Consider the following 21486-nt stretch of genomic DNA (forward strand, 5'->3'; position numbering starts at 1 on the left):
TTGATGCAAAACCTTTTCCTGGGCACTGTTTAGTGTTGTATTAATTACAGATGTCAGGCCCCAACCTCATTTTTGGTTAAGTTCAGTGACCACAAATTAGCACTGATCATGAAAGGTACTAGACAAACTCAGCTTTTACATTGGCAGAAAAGAAAAATAACCAGTTTCTGTGGGTGAGTTGATCTGGGAGAAGAGAGGTCCCTGAAAAAGGAGCAGTAAGAGCAGCAAAGGTAAAGGCAGAAGGACACGCAGTGCAGAAATACTCTGGCTAATTAGGGAGTATGAAAGAGCAAAACCAGAAAGGCACAAACCAGAAAAAATCAATACCTTGCAGTAGGTGAGTCTTCATTTCCTGACCAGCCCTGTGCTAAATAAAGAGCTGCAGACAGTCGCAGAGGAATTTAAACACAGAGCAGGGCATTTTTACAGCAAAGGCTGGTGTCAGAGAAGGAAAGGAAGAGCTGACACGGTGGATGTGGGTTCCTGTGTCCTCATTTGCGCAGTGCCTAATGAAAGTCACACAGTGCCAGGCAATCTCCAAGCAGCCTTGCACCCACTTTCTTTGTCCTTAGCACCACCAAGCCCTTTATGCCCAGAGTACCAGGAGCACTGCACACTGTGTTACGTGATAAAAGGGGCTCTGCACACCTACAGAGGAGCACAGACAGGCAATGGCGGGGTGGGAAATTCAAATAATACCCTGCCCTGTCTGCTCCCAGGCCCACACAGGAGTCATCAGCCCATCAGAGGCCCGCCTGCACAAGCCCAGAGGAGCACAGGGGCACAAAGGCAGTTGGGAACACAAATCAGGGACTCAGAGGAAGGGAAATCCTGTCCAGGGCCCTCCCAGGGCTGTCCCAGGAAAGGCTCAGCTCCACAGTCCAGGCATGAAACTTATCAAAAAGAGTCAATGTCTGAGCACACTTGGGACCAGGGGAGGTCTCTGCCATCAACACGGGACATGCGATGGGGTGCAGGGGAAGAGCATTCTGGGGCTGCACAAAGCTTATTACAGGATGCCCAGGGGAGAACCACATGTGGGGAAACACAGGCATCGACATGGTTTGGGGAGAACAAACGTGGGAAAACAGAGGGATAAGGGGATAAAAAGGGTCAGCAGCATATAAACAGTTTTCTGGTCAGGGTGCTTGTCTGGCCATGCCCTGTGCCGGGTCAGCGCAGTCTGTCCTGCTGCCTTATTCAACTCCACTTCTAGCAGTTTTTCTGAGTGAGGGACTCTCTATCTGGTGTGCACATGTGTGTCAGAGTGGCCCATGTGTCAGTGGTGCAGCACCTGGAGCAGTGTGGGTGTGCAAGTGAGTGTGCAAGTGCTGCTGACGATCCAGCTGGACGAGTGGCGAGGAGGTGATGTGACCAGGGAGTCGGGGGGTGTGGATCTCTAGGGGTGAGACCACTGGAGGGGCTGGCTATTGGGGCAACCAGGGCAGTCCTGGGCAGCTTTGTATGTCTGTGTGTCTGTGCTGGTGTGTGCAAGAGGGTCTGATCCAGCAGCTGGAGTGGGGCCATGGCCTCAGGAACTTGTAAGTTCTTGTAGGTGCCAGCAACTGGGGAGACTGGGATCCAGGGGCAGCTACCAGGCACACACACCCACACCCCCCTACCCACCCACCCTCCCACCTAGGGACCCTTATGCTGATCAACCAGAGACAAGTTGAGGCTGCTGGTGCTGTTTGTGTTTGTGTGGTCTCTGAGTGCACGTCAGTGTTGCTCTGTATGGACAGCCATGTAGGTATGTGCTGGGGGTGTGTGTTTTTATATGTGCCTTTGGGGAGTACATTCTCAGTCTTGCTCCTGGTTGGACCTGGGCATAAGGAGGTGCAGCAGCTTCACCTCTATCAGGCTGCCAGATTTGGCCTCTCCAAAACATTGCAGAGGCTGGGAAAACCTCGGACTTCCTTGGAAGTGTGGTGTAGGGTTGGAAAAAGCCTCTCAAAGCCAGTGCAGGTGCAGCAGGTGGTGTAAGGTCACCTGCGGGAGACCTGTGGGGCAAGAGGGGGCAGGTCGGCCACAGCCGTAGGCACGGGCGGCATCGCTCGACTGCCCAATTTTCTGTGCAAACGGCACCACCTTAATTGTCTTTATCGGCGGGGTTGTGGTGGGTCCAAACGCGGGTTCTCTTTGGGGACGTGCCGCCCACCGCGACGGGGCCTCGAAACAGGGTCGAGGAGGGAGGCGAGGGGGAGAGCAGAAAGCGGGACGGAGGGGGCTCGCCCGGCTGGTGGGCTGCGGGGAGCGGGGCGGGGCGGGGCGGGGCGGGGCGGGGGCGCGGCCCCGGGGAGGCGCCGCGCCGCGCCCCGCTGCCCCGGCCCCGCCTCCCCGGGCAGAGGCCGCACCTGCCCCACCGCCGCTGCGGGCTCCGCGCTCCGCTCCCGGCAGCAGGTAACGGGTGAGCCTTTCTCTGCAGCGGCGGCGCGGTTGGGCGTGGGTCCCCTCCTGTCCTAGGAGCATCGGAGCTGCGGGACCCCCGGCCCCGGGTGGAGGCGGCCCAGGGAGCCCCCGACGGCGCGGCAGCTTCGGGCCCTGGGGCCCTCGGCCAGGCGGGCTGCCCCCGCCGGCCCGCTCCCGACGGCAGCGCGGGCGGTGCCGCGCTCGGCCCCGGCCGGGCTCCGCCCTGCGCTCCTTGCAGGGGCCGCACGCCGCGGCTGCTCCTCGGGGCTTCCCGGGTGGGTCTCCCCGCGGTCCTACCCTGCCCCGCGCCGGGCGGGGGGGCGGGTCCGCCCTGCTGGAGTCCCCGCCGAGGAGCGGGCTGGGAGGCGCGGGGGCCTCGGGGCCGCGGGGCGGCTCGAGGCGGCTGTGGGACTTCTCCCGCTGAGGGAGCGGGCGGGCTCGGACCGGCCCTCGGGCCGCGGCGCTGCGCTCCCTGCGCCTTCTCCGGCGCTGCCGCCGCTCTCCTCGCGGGCGTACCCCGGCGCGGCGGCCGCGGGTGGGGCGGGCTGGGTCCCGCTGCCGGCGGTGCCAGCGGAGGTGCGGAGCAGCGCGTGTCAGCCGAGACGGTCAAAACTGGCGGTTTCGGCTGAAAGAGGTGTTGCAATGAGTATACTACGACTGATTTCGCTCCACATCAACTGTTTCTCAAAAGCCACGTGGAAGATTGCTTTACTACTGGAGTTTATAGCCAGCTCTAGGGATGTCTGCCCCAAAACTGGCTGTCATCAAAGAAATGAGTGTTGCCACACTGGCTTAGCTGGCGGTGGCCAGGCTGATACGGTGGGAGAGGTTGTGCCATAATAACCCAGGCATCTAGCAGAAAGCTGGCGGCTCTGAGGTTTGGTCTAGTGTCCTGTTGTTATCTTTTATCCAGAAATACCTGCCTTGCTGGGTGGCAGCTGCTTCTGCTATGTCTGTGTGAATGAAATGTTCATGATCTTGAATTTTGTGTGCCTCTCTTTTAATTTAGGTTACTTGTTTAGTGGTTTCTGACCTGATCTTGCACCAAACGCTGTGAGCTAATTTTCTTTTTCATGGGAGTAGGCTATACGTGTGTGTATCGTCCTGCCCCCCCCCCCCCCCAAAACAAGCAAACAAAAAAACCTCAACACCTCTCTGTTGTGGAATTCACAGTCGATGATTTTGGCTTTTTACCACAATGGGAAAATATTGTGAGAGAAAATTCACCTGAGCTTGAGGGAGCAGAAGTCAGAGTGGCTTTAACATGCAAGCATTAGGTGCAGCACTCTGTGGAGAGCTTCTTCATCACCAAGGGCGGTGGTCTCACTGGGCAAAAGCAGGATCTCTGCGGGGCAGCTGGAGCACAGAGATCAGAACTCTGTGAAGGACAGTGGATAAGGTCAGGGCGGCACTGCATGTTCATCTGGTAGGTGTTACAGATTTGTGCTGCTGGCCAAAGTGACTGGATTTGCGCCATTTGTATGTGCTCATGATGGCTATCTAACCACTGAAAACACACCTGCCAGCTTCCACCTGGGTAACCTGTTCTGGATGTGCATGCTGATCACCACCTCTTGAGCATCATGTGTTTTCGCTAACTCTCTGCAACAGCTTGTCTGTGGCTCCCTTGCTGAAGGCGGGTTTACTACAGTAGTGGGAAGCTATCTGAAGTTTCTCCTTCCTGGCAGATTTGGCTGAGACTTAACCTGCCAGTGAGATGTGGGAGATAAGGCTGAATGGTCTAAAGGGGCTATAAGAGAAGAAATGTTATGAAGCCCATTTAGTCATGGGGGTCTTGTCCTGGAGGAACAGTCCTGCTGGCCCAGAAGAATCTGCAGAATTGGAGATGGAAGTCATAGTCATGTTAGATAAGAAGCCCTCAGTGAACCATTTCCTTCATGTTATCTCTTTCTGTGGTGCTGTTCCCGCTCCCATATGGGGTTCTCTGTAGCAAGGCAGAGAGAGAAATGTTCAGAGGGCTGTCATACAACCTGATAAAAATCCAAGCTGGAAAAGAAAAAAAAAACCTCTGGAAGTCTGCAAGGCAGCATTTCATTCTCCCTGCATACATTCCAGCAGGCATCAGCTAGAGAGGCACCTAACCCCTGCTCCGTCCCTCCATTTGTGAATCAGCCTGTGCAGCTCTGGCAAGACTGATGAGTAAGCTCTGGGACCAAATTGGGTGGGAAGGCCAAAAGCAAGGGTATACTGGAATGATTGCAAGCTCGCAGCACAACTCAAAGGAGGAGACTTGGCCCTCTGTCCAACCTCATGATACTACAGAGATAATAGAGATGTTGATGTGGAGACACGTCTTTCTCAGACAAGAAGAGAGGGGTAGGAGGGCTCTGAGTACACAGGGGGCTTGAAAGAAGCCAGCGAAGCCTTCCAGGAAATGGCAGGTTAAGTTCATTTCCACCAAAGCTTCTCGGTCACGTCCTGTACCAACTGCAACTGCTATGGGAAAAGGTGGCTCAGCAGCAGAAATGGCAGTGTTTGGGTGCAGCTGGGCTTGAAGCCAAGTGTGGAGCTGGCTGTGGTGGAGACTCCTATGCTTCTCTGATTTAGCCATTGGTAACAGGCATATGGCACACATTTCCAAGTGTAGTGCTATCTAATTTATCCTGGGTTTTGCTCCTCTAAGTTTTAGTAAATTACCCTCTAAATTCTTGCTAAGCAAGCTGCTAGCAAATAAAGCAGTGTGTTTAATGCTGTTATCTGGGCTCTAATGCTTGCAAAAAGCCTGGCATTTTTAAAGCTGAAGAGAGGCTCTTAGGCTTGTGTGAAATGGCTCTGTATGCAGCCTGAAATTCCTGAATCAATATTTTCAAGTGCATATATTTTCCCCTTCTTTATTCTTCCTTTCTTGCAATTTGCCAAAAGGCTATGCAGAGGTTGTTTCCCAGCATATAGTCTTCATGCTCGGTGAAATCCGAGGCACACGTAAAAAGCATCTTTACCAACAGCTATGGAGGAACCTGTTGGGTTGCCTGCCCTGAACTTGTATATGCTGAGGTGAGTTTTCTTCTGTGCAAGTGACCCCAGGAAGACACTGGAAATACTCCAGAGTGCTGAACTTTACAGGCATATTTGTTGGTTCAAGGTCTGCACCAGGACATGGAGACCAGTGCCAATATGTGGAGTTCTGCACAGAATCTTTTTTTTTTTTTTTCCCTGTTCTGCAAATTGCAAGTGGCATGAAAGTGTTGCTAACGGCTCAGCTGCTTGATTTCATGGTATTGTGCATACAGGGGCTGGGGAAGAGGATCTGACTGCACACTCAGAGGCAGTTCTTTTCACCACCATGAAAAGAAGTTAGTCTTGGAAAGCTAAGTCAGGAACATTCCTTCTCTGCTGGAAGGTGAACATTCCTTCTGTGCTGGCAGTTCTTGTCCAGACAGATATAGCTGAAGGGATGAAAGTCTTCACACACTTCCACACGAGTCTATTTTTAGAAGTGAAAGCTATTCAGGAGGGGAAATATTGATTTTTCTCCTTTCCACCTTGAACATTCTGTTTGTCATTTTCTTCCGTTTGTGTGTATTGGACCGTACACAAAGCTATTATTACTTTTCCCCCTCTGCTCTAAATATATGAGCCAGGCAAGGATGTAGGGCCTTTGCTAAAACGATTTTGATTTGGTGCCTGAAGTCTTTGCATGCTCTGTCCAGAACCTCGTATTTTAAAACTAATTCAGATGTGAAGCCTCTTCTGTCTGCAGGAAGCCAGAGCACAATGAGACTTGCAAACGACGGCAGCTGGCACTGCCCTGCAGATTGGCTGGGGAGAGCAGCAGTGAACGGCTTTTGCTTGTGGTCACTAATGACTTCTGGCCACCAGTAGTACATCTGGTCAAGCTAAAAGAGACAAAGGGACCATCTTCATGAGTATCTGGCAGCAATAGATGTGATCTGGCAGCACTGGTCACCCTGCTCCTCTGGTGTTTCAGTCTGTTCTCAGGCAAACTACAAGATATGCTCCTGGCTTCCTGGGTCTGGCCAGGTGTTACTTGGCTTTTGCTTAGATGCCACATTGTGGATTCATCTGGGCCTCTTGGAAGATGGCTGTGCTAGGTGATTGCTGTGGAGGGTGTAGCTCATTTGGAGCTTCAGGTTCATCCTTCAGCTGGCCAGCGGCCACTGGTCTCTTCCTCTGTTCTGCTGCAACAAGGCCCTGCTCCAGGGCTGGGCATGGAGCCACCTTGCCGACAGTGCTGGCACTAGGTCCCAGAAGTGCTGAGTCTGTGCCCCCACCAGTAAACCATGTGTCTGCAGGTTGCATGGGGTCTCATGCCATTCCCCTCCTCCGCTGGCACTGGGTGGTGGCACTGCCAGGGTGCATCTGCTGCAGGGCAGGTTCCCCTGTGAAGAGCACCTGAAGGGTGTGGCTGGGGCTCTGAGGAGCTTTGTCTCAAGTGACATGCACCTGTGAAGATACTGTGGTCTTTCAGAGCCAGAGTGTGTCCGTGTAAAACCTGACCAGTGCTGTGGGAAAGAGGAAGGTTGGAGGACTCAGGTGATCGGAATGTGCAAGTACAGGCAGCACAGGCGGTGTCTCTGGAGGTGTCCCTGCTGTTCTGGGAAGCCTCATCTGTGTGCAGCAATTGCATCGGGCAGGGTTCAGCAGCACCATGGCCTGAAGCAGAATCTATCCTGTCTTCCCTGGGTTGCCAAGTGCTCAGAATTCTCCTGCTGACTGTTTTTGACTTAGGGCAGTTGGAAAACTTCTTTTTTTTCTTTTTTTTTTCTTCCTCAGCAGCTGTTCGTAGGTGAAACCCTGGGTTTCCAATAACATTAAAAAGCAACAGTGCTTTTTAAAAATTTTTTCTAGGGGGGGTGGTAGTGGTGGTAATTCTTTTCCTGATATTACAAAGAAGTGCTGAACATCAAAGGTTTTTCCATTTTGGATGAGAAGGAAATAATGCTATGACTTGGCAGCACTTTGTGTGAACTGTGGCTTGGGCACATGTTTCTGACATGGACTGCACCTCCTGAAACACTTCATGGCTTTCTTACCACATGATGTGCTACTTTCCTCCTTTAAGACTGGAGGGTATAGTGCATCGTGAAAGGAGTCCAGTCAAGGACTGTGACTTCTTCAGTAGCTGCAGGAGGCATCAGAAGTGACACTCCCTCAGGCTGCTGCAGTCGGTCTGGTTCACACGGCGTGGGTCCATTTTCCCGGGGTCGGAAGCTGCCCTGGCTCTGAGGATGGGCTGATGAGTGGGCATGGCAGTGGCTGTCACTTTGTTGCTTGAGCTGTGATGAGCCACTCAAGTGCAAAGTACTTTCATTCTGTAGAAACAAAAGCTGAAAACCCAAGATGCATTGATGGCTTGATGAAAAACGAATAAAGTTAGATTGGTGCTTTTGCCTAAGGTAGTTGGTGACAACAGCTGAGAAGCCAGAACTTGCCCACCTGCTCACTGAAAGCATGGCAAACCAAAGTGGTGACTGCTTGCTTGAAAGGCTGGAGAAGGCTTGTGCACAGTGGCACTGAAATCAGATGGTGCTGGACTTGCCTGGTCTTGCTTGGCAGACAAGGTCATGTGTTTCTGGCGCAGCACAGGTTCTCTTTCTGGCTGCCAGTGGCAATAAATGAACCAGAGAATGTACAGAAGGCTATGTAGGATTGTTCTGGCGTGCTGCTTCCTGACCAGGCTGGAGGGACGTGTTCCATACTTCTGCACAGTGTCAAGAGCTTGCTGACCCACTGGCTGGTGCTGTAGGCCTCCTTCCCCTTTTAACCAAGTCAAAGCTGCTCATTTTCTGGGTCCCAGCTCAGCTTCCTTAACATGGAGAGGCCAGGCTGAAGAGCTCAGGAGTGTCATGTGGTCAGAGGGACATCAGCTCAGCTCTGCAGGCCATCCTGTGGTACCAAAGCAATTATAACCAGGGCCCCAGAGGTGATCAGACAAGCAGCTGACATAAGAGCATGGAGGATAAACTCTGCTGAACAGACCTCAATCCTATTAGTGACATCTGGCAATATTGAGCAGTGTCATGGGGGTGTTTTCCTTGTGAGGAGAAGCAGTGCTGCTGTAATGGGTGAGGGGACTGACATCATGACACACAAGGATGTTTGTGGCCATGGGGTGGATCCTGCTCTGGACCGTCCTCCTCGGGCAGCAGAATGAGCCCCAGATGGGCCCATGACTCTCGTATGGCAGAAATTTGTGTGTGGACAATTTGGGCTGGCCTTTGATTCTGGGCAAGCCTCGTGTGAATGCAACTTGTCTCTGCAAAAGCCAGGGAAACATCACAGATTTGCTCAGGGAAAATTTCTCCTGCTTATATTATGGTGACTTATGAGACAGGATGACCATAGTGATTTTTTTTTTTCTTTTTTTCCTTTCATTTCTTTTTTGCAGGGGTTATGTTACTTAATTGTGTGATTGTGGAAACTGTAACAGCAGCAGCTCAATCACAGCCAAATAATGACAGCAGCATAGCTCACCCCAGCCCATGTGCTTCCTAAACTGTTCACCTGCCTCGCTGCAGGGGCTGAAGATGGGAGCCATGACAGGGGCCTGTAACAACCCTCAATTTCTGTAAAAAAAAAAAAAAAAAACAAACAACAAAAAAAACCCAAAACAACAAAACAAAAACAAAAACAAAAACAAAAAACCAAAAAACCAACCCCCCCCCCAAAACAAACCTTGGTCGTTGGAAGGAGGCCCGCCCTGTCAGCATCTGCTGTGTTTGCATGGAGATGAGCCTGGGGAGAGTCCCAGGGGATGTGGAAGCGAGGAGGTAGTGGGTGAGTGCTGGCTGCTGGGCTGCACTTGTCAATGCATGCTCTGCCTCTGCAGCCACGCGCCATCCAGCTGCTCCTGCTTCCAGGCAGAACTCAAATCATGAGTCTGGGCATCTCAGTAGCATTTCGGGGTTGGTGTCTTGGGTAAAACATCTCCTAAGAGGAGGAGAGCCCTTGTGGGCCAGGTGCTACACAGGCAGAAACATTCTTGGAGGGGTTTCTAGTATCATCATCCCAGCTGGGGCATCCCAGCTTGCATTCTGGTAGGAGTGTAAGTTGCCGTGGAAGCTTTAATTCTGGTCCTCTGGCCCAGCTATCTCCCCTGACCGTATCTCGGAGAACATCTTTAGAAGCTACTGTGTGGAAAATTTGTAAATCACTGTTCTGTCCCAGTGTCTTGTCAGGGCTGGCTGACCTTCAAAAGCTTTGCTGCAGAGATCCCCAGTCCTGCCAAAAGTGCCTTCTGATGCTGCCTGATGCAGCCCAGGCTCACGATGAACTATTCGTCAAGAATGAGCTTAGTTTTCTGCTACCTGCCTAGGAAGCAAAGAATGTGCTTAGCCTCTGGTGGTACTTGGACAAGAGCAGCAGCTGAAGGAGCAGACGTCACCAGTTGTATCAATACCTCCCTACCCTGTAGTTGACCCATTACATGACCCAGATCCCCTGGCTGGTCAGCAGAGATGTGCATTTGGCTGTGTGAGAACCTGCCTGTTCTCCTGAACCTGCGTCTGCCTGACCCAAGCAGCTCCATGCCTGATTCTGCTGTTGAGGGTGAAGACTCCTTACTTAGCTGAGGGACCACAGACCAGGTTTCTCGTCCCACGGGAGCCCAGGCTTTCTCTGGAGTCAGGGGTGTTCATTGGCTGGGGAGGACTTCAACAAGAACCTGGGCCGAACCTTTCTTTTGCAGTCCCTGTGATCTCTGGAAGCAGGTGGAAAAAAATGTGGCTTTCTGACAGCCGCAGAGAGGCTCTTTTCTGACAGAGAGGCCGAGCATGAGCTGAAGGGCTTCTCTGTGCTGTTCTCCAAACCAAGGAGATTGGCCATGTGGCGAAACCCTGCTGCTGCAGTTTCTGCTTTTCAGAGCTTGTGAGGGCAGCACATAGCAGATAACTGGTCTCCAGGGAAGGCCGCGCCTGAGGAGTTGGGGAAGCCCGGGCAGGGACCAGCCCCACTTTGTCTCTGAACTGTACAGTATGAGGATGTGTCACCAACTACACAGGAGGTAAAAATCATAGAATCATAGAATAGTTTGGGTTGGAAGGGACCTTTAAAGGTCATCCAGTCCAACTCCTGTGCAATGAGCAGGGACATCTTTAGATCTGGTTGTTCAGAGCCCCGTCCAACCTGACCTTGAATGTTTCCAGGGATGGGGTATCCACAACCTCTCTGGACAACCTGTTCCAGTGTTTCACCACCCTCATTGTAAAAAATGTCTTCCTTCTATCTAGTCTGAATTTACCTTGTTTTAGTTTAAAACTATTACGCCTTGTCCTGTTGCTGTAGGCCGTACTAAAAAGTCTGTCCCCATCTTTCTTATAAGCCCCCTTTAAGTACTGAAAGGCCGCAATAAGGTCTCCCCAGAGCCTTCTCTTCTCCACGCTGAACAACCCCATCTCTCTCAGGCTTTCTTCATAGGAGAAGTGTTCCATCCCTCTGATCATTTTTGTGGCCCTCCTCTGGACCTGCTCTAACAGGTCCATGTCTTTCTTGTACTGGGGACCCCAGAGCTGGATGCAGCACTCCAGGTGGGGTCTCACCAGAGCAGAGTAGAGGGGCAGAATCACTTCCCTCGACCTGCTGGCCACGCTGCTTTTGATGCCGCCCAGGATACGCTTGGCGTTCTGGGCTGCAAGTGCACATTGCTGGCTCATGTCCAGTTTTTCATGCACCGGTACCCCCAAGTCCTTCTCCACAGGGCTGCTCTCAATCCTTTCATTCCCCAGCCTGTATTGATACCAGGGGTTGCCCCAACCCAGGTGCAGGACCTTGCACTTGGCCTTGTTGAACCTCATGCGGTTCACATGGGCCCACTTCTCCAGCTTGTCCAGGTCCCTCTGAATGACATCCCATCCCTCAGGCATGTCAACCGCACCACTCAACTTGGTGTTGTCTGCAAACTTGCTGAGGATGCACTCGATCCCACTGTCTACGTCATTGATGAAGATATTAAACAGTACTTGTTCCAATATAGACCCCTGAGGGGCACTGCTCGTCACTCATCTCCATCTGGACATTGAGCTGCTGACCACTACATTCCGGATGTGACCATCTGGCCAATTCCTTATCCACCAAATAGTCCACCCATCAAATCCATCTCTCGCCAATTTAGGAAGAAGGATGTTGTGGGGGGACTGTGTAAAAGGCCTTACAGAAGTCCAGATAGATGACGTGAGTAGCTCTTCCCTTGTCCACTGATGTAGTCACTCCATCGTAGAAGGCCACTAGGTTGGTCAGGCAAGTATTGCCCTTGGTGAAGCCAGGCTGGCTGTGTTGAATCACCTCCCTGTCCTCCATGTGCCTTAGCAGAGCTTCTAGGAGGATCTGTTCCATGGTCTTCCCAGGCACAGAGGTGAGGCTGACAGGTCGGTAGTTCCCAGGATCCTCCTTTCTACCCTTTTTAAAAATGGGTGCAATGTTTCCCTTTTTCCAGTCACTGGAGACTTCACCTGACTGACACAACTTTTCAAGCATCATGGAGAGTGGCTTGGCAACTACATCAGCCAATTCCCTCATGACTCTGGGATGCATCTCGTCAGGTCCCATAGACTTACGTATGTTCAGGTTCCTCAGGTGGTCTCGAACCTGATATTCTCTTACGGTGCTCCCCCAGTCCCTGCCTTGAGGTCCATTCACTCAAGAGGTGTGGGAAGAGAGATTGCCCGTGAAGACTGAGGCCAAAAAGTTGTTGAGTACTTCAGCCTTCTCCTCGTGCATTGTTACCAGTTTGCCAGTCGTGTTCATTGGGGGGGGTGCACTTTCTTTGACCTTCCTTTTCTGGCTGACATACCTGTAGAAGCCCTTCTTACCATTCTTTGCGTCCCTTGCCAAGTTCAGCTCCAGCTGCACCTTGGTCTTCCTGACCCCCTCCCTACACAACTGGGAAACATCCCTATGCTCTTTCCAGGACACCTGTGCCTGCTTCCACTGCCTGTGCATTTCCTTCTTTCCCTTTAGTTTGACCAGCAGGTATAGATGCACCATCATCCACGTCATCAATTGACTGAACTTCCAAATCCAGAGCCTCATACCTGTTGTATGGAGGCACCTGGGAAGTTGAGGTAGGCAAGGAGGGGGTTCGCCTGCCACCCCGAGCGTACGCTTGCCTCCATTCACTCCTTTTCTTTAAGTTACTGCCTTCTGCCTAGTGGTGGGAGGATACAGGATCAGTTTGAGCTTGTGTTTTTCCTAGTGGATGTTTCTGTTTCTGTCTCAGGGAGGGCAGAGCATGGTTCTACCAGCACCTTCAGCCTTTTTGGCAAGAATAGCTACAGTTTGGCTACTGGCAGGATTGTGGACTTACTTACATTCCTCTACTCTCCCATGAAAAGGCAAAGGGGAAGGAAGACATGACGAAATGCACAACCCTGTCGTGTATTTTTCACAGCTTGTTCTGGAAGGTGGCTTTCACAGCTGTAGTGCACAGCATCCTCATAGCACTGCATGCATGGCACAGACACCTGCTTTTTCTCCAGGGGAACTGCTGAAGTTCAACGTCACTGTGATTACTTTGAAATCCCGGAGCTCCGGTCTGGAACTAGCCATCTGTCAAAGGATAAGAGGAACGATAAGACACTGAGGCTGCATTAGCAGCAATAAATGGTGTTAGTACCAGCAGTCTTACTGCTTTTGGGAGACTCATCAGCCTCATAAAGGAGATTTGGAAGAGGACAAGAGGCCATTTTTGGAGCTGGGAGCCTCTCCTGAGGAACAGCAGACTGCTTTTTAAAGATCTAACCCAGTGCACTGGTTTTGACCATGCATCAAAAGAGAGATTTGGTTCAATGAAAGGCAGAGGGGACCAGCACAAAGCACTGTATTTATGCTTTGGGCCATGGCACTCACTGCCATTGAGTGGCATACACACTTACTGCCTGTGTTTTCAACACCACAAATTTTGACTGCGAGCCCTAAGGCTTTTCCAGTTAAGGGAAACAGATGTTTAGAACTTGTAGACACATCTGCAAAAGGAATGGTCTCCCCCACAGCTGCTGTGGAGGTTGCTGCTAGAGTTGGGGTCCCTGGCATGTTAGGGTGGCCAGAGGCAGGGTTTGTGTCTTCCATGATCAGACAACCTTGTTGCACATGGCCAGGCTTCCTGTGAGGGCTGCGTAGGATTAGCTGGAGCTTAGAGGCTGGACCTGGCTGCTCTCCTGATTATCTCCACTGTAAGCATTACTGCAGAGTGGCTGGAGGGGCTGACTTGAAGATGGGAGGTGGAAGAAGCCTTAAAGGCCCTTTACTCCCTTTGTAAATTCATATGTGAGCAGGAGTACTGCATTAATCTTTGCGTAGCTGCACGGGCTCCTGATATGTGCTCCTTAAACCCCACAGAGAGCAAGTTACAGTAATTGGGTACCTGCTGCCAAGTCTGGCTTCATCTTCTACTGGCACCATCAGCAGGGCTGGCACCAACAGTGGTAAGGCAAATGCTGATCATCTGCTTTTCAGGTAGAAAAGTGTATTTTGTAAAGAAGAAAATGTAGTTGTTCTGCATCTGCTATAAATACACATATTCTCACACTAATATTTGTGCCATAACTGCTGATTCCCAGTATTTAGAACAAATACGTCCCCAAACTTCAGGAAGTTTAAAACAAACAAAAAACTTGAATTCCTCTCTATTTGCCTTGTGAGGATGCACCTGGGATCATGTATCAAGGGTGATCAAGGGTGTTTTTGTTGCCACTATAAAGTTCAGATACTTCACTCTCATGGTAAAAATCAAACCGAATCTGAAACTTCCAGCCATCAATATAGCTCTAGATCAGGAGCTCTGGGAACATCAGTATGAGGGTGGCTGGGCTGTAATGAGTTGTTAGTGCTGATGTGAAGATGGAGTGTTGCAGAAAGATCTCGTACATGCACATTCTATGTTGCCTGCGGCTGGATGTCCTGCCCTGCACTGCAAAGTCCAGTGAGTCACTGATGTCCACAGGAGGTTTTGAGAGCTTTGCAGGGAGGTTCAGGTGCAAAGGAACCCTTAAAAGCAGAAGAAAGGAATTTTCCTCAGCTGGCTTGACCACCTCTGACAATGTCTGTGGGAGACAGCAGAAGACGGGTCATCTTTCTCACTGTGTCCCAGCTCTCAGAGCTCAGCACAGGCAGCTGGAATCAGACCTGCCCATGATCTCCTCCCCTCTGCCTCCCCCCAGGCTGCCTGTTGTTCTGGTTGCTCTCAGGTGGCCTGCCTGAAGTCTCTGGCAGAATCAAAAAGCTGTATAAGAAAAGCCACCATGCTGAATATGCTGAAGAGAGCCAGAGGTCATTTAATCTAGGTTATCCTTGTTCTGTCTGCTGGTTACTCTGAGGAAGTCTGGATTTTGGCCTGGTGCTGTCTCAGCAATGTGTGCTCTTGCAAGGCACCGGTGGGGAAAAAATTGCAGCAGAAGGGCAAGGATTATGTTGCCACAAACCGTTACACTCTTTTTAGCCTTGCAGGGCTGCTTGCCACGTGTACAGTGGTCTGCATGTTGAAGGCTTGCTGCATGGGCAGTGAGCAAATGAATCATGAGCACTGTTCACTCATAGGAGCACTGAAGTGTCACAGTTCTTTGTCTACCCATTATTGTACTGTGCTTTGGGGGCTGGGGAAGGACAGGGCACATTATACACTATTTGGATTTTGTTATTGCCTTCCTTGAGATTGCACACTACTGACTGGCATCCATAACAAGAAGTACTTAGAAAGATGCTTCCAAAAGCCAAAATGAGTGAAGATATGGATGGACCATATCCAGAGCTGGTTTATGACAGCTTACTGCAACTACTTCTGTTCCTGCAGTTCTCTGCCATCTGTGAGTGGAGGAGACCTGCTGATTCTGACTACTGCTCCTGCTGCTACATTTTGATGGTAGTGAACACTTTAAAACAGAGATCTAATTTCAAAAACACCAGTAAAACCTTTGTCCATCAGAAAATTTCAGTTTGATGAAATTACTTTCCATGTAAGGACATGAGAAAAATTGAAGTATTCTCCTTGAAAGTTGGTTTGGGTTTTTTTTCCTGCCAGCCAAATCTGTGCTAGCTGGCTGAATACTCCTCCATTTGGTGCCTTCTGCCTGATTGCGCAATCGGCACACATTTCTTCCTCTCCTTGTACGGTGGGCTACCACCGACTTTCCGCTCTGCTTCGGAGGGGACAAGAACCAAGTGATGTGAGATCAGATCTATGTTGTCCTTGTTTGCAGCAGGGGTGGAATATATGAACCTGCTGTGCCACTGCAGTAGTTGAAAAGGAGGCTGTGGAAAAGGAGGCTGGTGGAGAAGCAGTATTCTTGCTGCTGTGGCAGGGGTGCATGACGTACAGACAGTGAAGGCTGGCAGTTCTCCTTGTGTCCTCTGTTCCTCCATGCAGGAGACAATGCACTTCCTGACACTGCTGTCTGTTGTACTGCCCTGTGGCTGCATGCTCTGAGGTTTGCCAAGGCACTGATCTTCAAGTAGGTGTTGTTCCTGAAGAGCCAGAATCACCCACCCAGGTTTCCTCTGAGACACCAAGCAATGGCTGGCTGGCTGGGTCAGTTAGCCATGCAAATACCTGGCAAGTCTTAGTTTCCTCTGACAGAGTTTAAAGATCTTTGTGTATTAGGATCCTAGCCCGCTCAAGCCGCTTAGTGACGTGCTCAAGGGCTTGGCTCAAAAATAGTTGCAAAAGGGCAGGTGGGAGAAGGACTCAGGTCAGAGCTTTCGTAGAACATCTTTAAAGCAAGGAGGAGGTGCTAACTGCACATGCATGATGGGTCTGTACAAAAGGCTGGGTAATTCTGTCCCACTCAGCACATGTGCAGGTGTCTGTGTGCCCTGGGGACACCATCAGAAAGAAGGCTGCTGCTTTGTGTTTTGCATTATTATGGGGAAATATCTGCCAAAACTGCCTCTTCTAAGATGCCTATTGTTTGGCTCAAACATTCTGGTTTACTGAAAGGACAATGTGGGGTTTTTTCTTTTTTAGTATTCCATCTGGGTTTTTTAAGCATTTATGTTTGTTTTTCAAGCTTTTCTTCCTTGTTGTGCAGGTTAAGAGACTTCCTCCAGAAATTCTGTTTTGTGAAGCACAGCAGAAGCATAGAAAGGAAAGGCTGTCCTTTCTGCAAAGAAGTAAAACATATGGGGCAGAGGTAGAGGGTGGAACTGCCCATGGAGGTAGTGAGAAAGCACCAGAGAACAATTGATCTCAGTGCATCAGTAGCTGAAGCAGGTGACTTCTAGGCATCCAAACAGAGAGCCTCTTGTGAAGAAAGACCAGCTGCAAGCAGGACTTCCCCCATGGCTCAGAGGGGAGTGTTAGAGCATTTGAAGGGATGTAGGAAAGCCAAAGCACTTTATGCTACTGAGGAGAGGTTAAGTCAAAGTCAGAAGATGGTTGCAACCACACTGTTGCATGAGTTTTACAGTGTCTACAGAGCTGACAGTCAGAAACAGTGAAATACTGAGGCTAAAAGGGAACATGCTAAGCATAGACGATGACTGCTCAGGCCTTGGTTTGACATGCCCTATGTGTGTCTTTCAGGCTGCAGAGCTGCTACGCTTCTACTTGTTATGTGGTTACTTCCCAGTCACCCCCTGGAAAGGGAGCAGATTTCCCATCCTACAAGCTCTAGTTTCCTTCAGAAAACACCGCTTGATTGCAAGGGTATTCATTTTTGGTTCAGAGATGCTGCTCAGCGGCAGATACAGGAGCAGTGTGGCTGAAGGAGCAGTTTTGAATTGTGTTGCATAAGAAAGAGCAGCCAAGAGAATGCTCAATAAAAGAACTCCTGAAGCATTGAATTTTATGGCCCTCTTTTCTGTCCATTGCTACACAGGCAGGTAGTGAAATGGGCCAGAATGGCTTCCTGGGAGGGAAAGAGACATCAACAAATGTTGGTCCTGTCCTCTTATCCTTGTTAGAAAAGATGAGTTAGGGGGAGTGTTGTGAGTTGGGAGGGTGCTGAGGGGAAGAGGTCCAGTTTGTGTTGAGACAAAATGTTGTGTGCCTCATTTCTGTCAGCTTCCAAACATCTGTTTTATATCTTGTTATTCTGAAGTTAACTTACTAATATTTCTGCTACAGCAGAGCTCCTGCTATGGACCAGCAGCCCACTGTCCTGTGCACTGTCCCAGCATAACAGACAATGTCCCCGATGCGCAGAACTTACTGTCTGAGCAGAAGACACGAGAGAGGAGCTCAGGACATACAAATCTTGCAAGCTGACCAGAAGACACAGTGTGAAAGGTGGCTATAATAATTCTGTTTCCTTGGTGAAATACAATTGAAATACAAAGAGTTTATATTCTTCATGACTTCTTGTAGATGCAGGCATATTTTATGTTTCATTTTGTGTTTGGTTCACTTGCAGCCCACAGTTCTTTCCAGTGTTTGAATGAGTAATGAAAATGGTATGTGGCTGCAGGCTTTCTGTATCTTGGAAGGCACAATGTTAAAGTGGCAAATTATCTGGTTTGATAGGGGAATCATGGACTGGCAGGTTCAGTTTGGGGTCTGGAAGCTGACCTAGCCTTTGCATCTTCAAAAGAAGGAACGTTTTTAGGTGCAGTTAAAGTCACAATGAATTAACCAGATCTGAGCCAAACCCTTCTAATGCTGCAGTTCTTCAGTTCAATAGGACTAAAAACATCCTGTCAACAGCAGAGGGTACACGCACAAGGAGCAGGTTGGGTGAGTTACTATTTTCATATTGTTGAACTCGAGCTTTTAAATGGAAGATCCAGGATGAGCCACTCATTTTACTGATTTCTGGAACCACATATGTTTGCAGAGCTGTAGGACTAGTAGATGTCAGTACACTGCACCAGTTTTATCAGAGACAAATTTGAAGTTATGACCTTGGTTTAGAGACTGCTTCTGCAAGTGCAAACAGCAGTGTGCAGCAGCTTGCACTGGCCACTCAGTTTCTTGCTTCATTACTGCTCTCTGTAGAACTTCTGTGGCTGTATTAATCTGAGGGGAAATCTGTCACAGGGAGGGAATACACCAGCTCTCTGCCTCCCCAAGGCAGCCAGGAGTTGGCTGTAAACCTCACTGTCGTGCCCTGAAGTGTTTGGCCCACCGAGGCTGAAGGCTGCGTACTTGTCCCTGAAATGATGGTCAATGGAAGAAGCGTGTCTAGTTTGCATCAATGTACAGGTGGGTGTTACCAAACTTATCGTTCAGAGATCTCAGACTAAAATAGAGAAGGGCTTTCCTATGATTAGGTACAGCAGCTTTCTCTTATTGAGAAAACAGATCACTGGATCCAGAAACCATGAAAAAGGAATACAGAGGTTACTGGGTCATTCTCTGCCATAAGAAGCTAATGCGCTATGACCACCAACATGCACTAACCAAAAGCGCTGGGCAGGGGAGACTAGATGGGCAGGAAGAATCATAGTAAGTGTTACAGATGTTAACATCCTTTGTTAAAGCACGTGGTCTTCCCTAAGTGCCAATGGATCTCCTTATTACAAAAGAGTTGTGAACTGGTATTGATAACTCTGAACAGTGTCTAGAAGATTTCCTCAATCTTTTATCATTCTGTTTTCCTGTGATTTCTGTCACTTTCAGGTAAATGGAAGATTTGGAGACTAACTTAATCCAGACACGCAAAGCATGTAGAATAGAGCAAATGGTAGCAAAATGGCTTCATCGCTCTCGGGATGGTGCATCCAGGTAAACATGTTTTTTGTGAAAGGAATATCTGTTGATCACCTTTGATCAGAGACTGCACAAGCTTGTTTCCAACAAACAGGGGCAGTCACAGGTTGCAGATCTTACTCATTTTTTCAGTTGTTCTTGGGAAATATGCAGTAGTCCCTAGAAAAAACAGAGTTTTTAAGCATCCCCCTTGGTTTCCAGGGACAGATGTTCCTGCTTTCACCCATTCTGGTTTTGTGAGCCACATCTGCCGAAATACAACAATTCTCAATGCGAAATGTGCTTTTCTTCAAGATGGGGTTGTACTTCTCTTTGTGTCTTACCATTGGCCCATGTTTTTAGGGCAAGACTGGGTTGCAATTACAAGTGATCCTGGCCCACAGCTGCTTGACTTTCTAAGGTTTGTGAATCAAAATTAAGCTGGACTGGATCCTGGCAGAAGCAGAGAGCTGTAAATTCTCTCACTGCCTTGCTGGGTAAAGGTGTTGCTGTGATCTGTGGAGGTCAGGGCTTGCTGTGGAGCACACCTGGAGTTCTCCCTCCATGTTACGACTGGGCTGGGGTGGCTGAAATTGTGGTTACAACCAACTGGTGCCACTGGCCTGATGTCTTCAGCTTTCTGTGGAGCCTGGGGGATCACTGCTGGCCTGCACAGTGCAGAGCCACCCATGGGTATCCAGAGAAGTGCTGGCCTCTCTGTGTACTGGTGCAGCCCACTGAAAGTGAGGGTGTGTGTATGTGTGTGGATCTATGCCCCTTCGATAAAGTATCTTCTGGCTATATCTTAATTAATCGCTGGCTCCTTGTCTTACAGGGGCAGAGTGTCTGTGACAGATAGCACCAGTGAAGGCAGTGGCCGGCCTGCCAGCCGTGTCAAACTTACTGTCACAGTATACAAAGATTTGGTCCTCCATCACTACGGCTTTGAGATTTGTCCAAACCTTCCTCTTACAATTGCATCTGTCACTGCAGGTAAGCACTGTTTCCTTCTCCCTACAATCACAGGTGTGAGAAGCCTGAACTGTCCCAGATGGCCTTAGTGATAAACTTCTGTCAGGTATTTATGAGTATTTATTTACCTCTGGTTGGCATGTGATCCTTGAATACTGAGGGCAAAAGCCTGTGTGCCTGTGGCGTGCAGAGTGCTTGAACATCTACCTGATTCTGATGGCATGGAAGAAATCTAAGCCAATGGCAGCTTCACTGCTAATCCTTTGCCTGCACTCGGACACAGCTGACCTTCAGGGATGCAGAAAGCTGCTTCAAAGCAAAATTCTTACTGGTCTTTTATCTGAAATGCAAAGGAAGAATTTCATCTGATCTTAGAGCTCTTATTCTGCAGTGGCCCCAGTTGAAAATGCTCTCTGGGCTTACAGCCCTGTAATGTGGAGAGGATCACTGCTAGTTACAGGCAGCCCAGCTGAAATTCTGCTTAAGTCAAACAGATCAACTCCTCCAGTTATAAATGGGAGGGATATAACTCTGCTTTTAAGGTGGCTTGGGGGTTTTGAATCAAAAACTGTGAATCTGTTTTTTATTTACCTTTTATTTTTTTAATGGGTACATAAAAATGCCTGCTTTTTACCTGTTGGTGTGAGTGTGACAGCCAGAGAAAGACTATGCCCGAGCTGGGCAGGTAGGTGTTGTGGGGAGTGTGGCTGGAGGGCTGGCCTGAGCTCTGCCTCTGGCCGCCCATGTGGGCTCTGACATCCCCCATCTGCCTGGGGGAACAGCCTGCCTAAGTGCTCATGCTTGCGGGATGTTTAGCATAAAAGCACCAGTATGGTCTCTGTCCTTTCAGAGTGCTTTGGACTGAAATTTTCTCTTTATGCCCCTTCCCATGTGAAACGTGGCTAAATTAGCTGAGAGTCTTGGGGTCTAAGAAGTGGGGAAGGGGGTTTTCTGTTACGCTTTTCTTTTTTCCTGATAAGAAAGAATCAACATTTTATTAAAACTGAGGCACAAAGAAATCTGTCCTTTTAAGTCCTGTCTTTTGCTGTGGGACCACACTGCTAAAAGCACTGTGTTTAATTCCAAATTATTGTCTTTGTGTTTTGCCTTTCATGTATGCTACCTGACACCGGGGTCTCCCTGAGGGATGGGTGGCGGGTGCTAGGTGGGTTCGTGGGCAAACCTATCTGGCAGAGAAATTCAATAGTGTGCCTCAGCCAGCGGGCTGGCCATGGTGGAGCTGGGGCCTGCATGCATGCTTCTTCTTCTCAGACCAGAGGTCCACCTGCTTCTTAGCCCCTTGGATCCTGCGGCTGCTACTCTCCTGGAAAGCAAAGCTCAGAAACCATATTTTTCTCTTGTTGTGGGTCCTCCCAGCAGACAGCAGGGCTAAGGAGACCTCCTCCGTGTTCTGAGTTGCAGAGGGGAGTCACTGTGCTGGGAATCTAGGCCACATCTCCTGGGGACTGCTGTAGCACCTTGGTCTTCATGGTGGCATGCCAGGAGTGCCG

General features: G+C 49.8%; 1 protein-coding gene across 1 annotated transcript in view; it reads left to right on the plus strand.

Moving 5' to 3' along the window:
• The first annotated feature begins 2368 nt into the window (after nucleotides 1-2368).
• FRMPD1 (FERM and PDZ domain containing 1) overlaps nucleotides 2369-21486 on the plus strand; it is a 43237-nt gene continuing 24119 nt past the window's right edge. The window contains exons 1-4 of the mRNA XM_076363427.1: nucleotides 2369-2400; nucleotides 17444-17605; nucleotides 18935-19039; nucleotides 19839-19996. Coding sequence (XP_076219542.1) covers nucleotides 18939-19039; nucleotides 19839-19996 — 259 coding nt within the window. The 5' untranslated portion in view covers nucleotides 2369-2400; nucleotides 17444-17605; nucleotides 18935-18938. The remainder of the gene's footprint in view (nucleotides 2401-17443; nucleotides 17606-18934; nucleotides 19040-19838; nucleotides 19997-21486) is intronic.

Source organism: Aptenodytes patagonicus, chromosome Z (assembly GCF_965638725.1).
Source record: "Aptenodytes patagonicus chromosome Z, bAptPat1.pri.cur, whole genome shotgun sequence".
Classification (NCBI taxonomy): domain Eukaryota; kingdom Metazoa; phylum Chordata; class Aves; order Sphenisciformes; family Spheniscidae; genus Aptenodytes; species Aptenodytes patagonicus.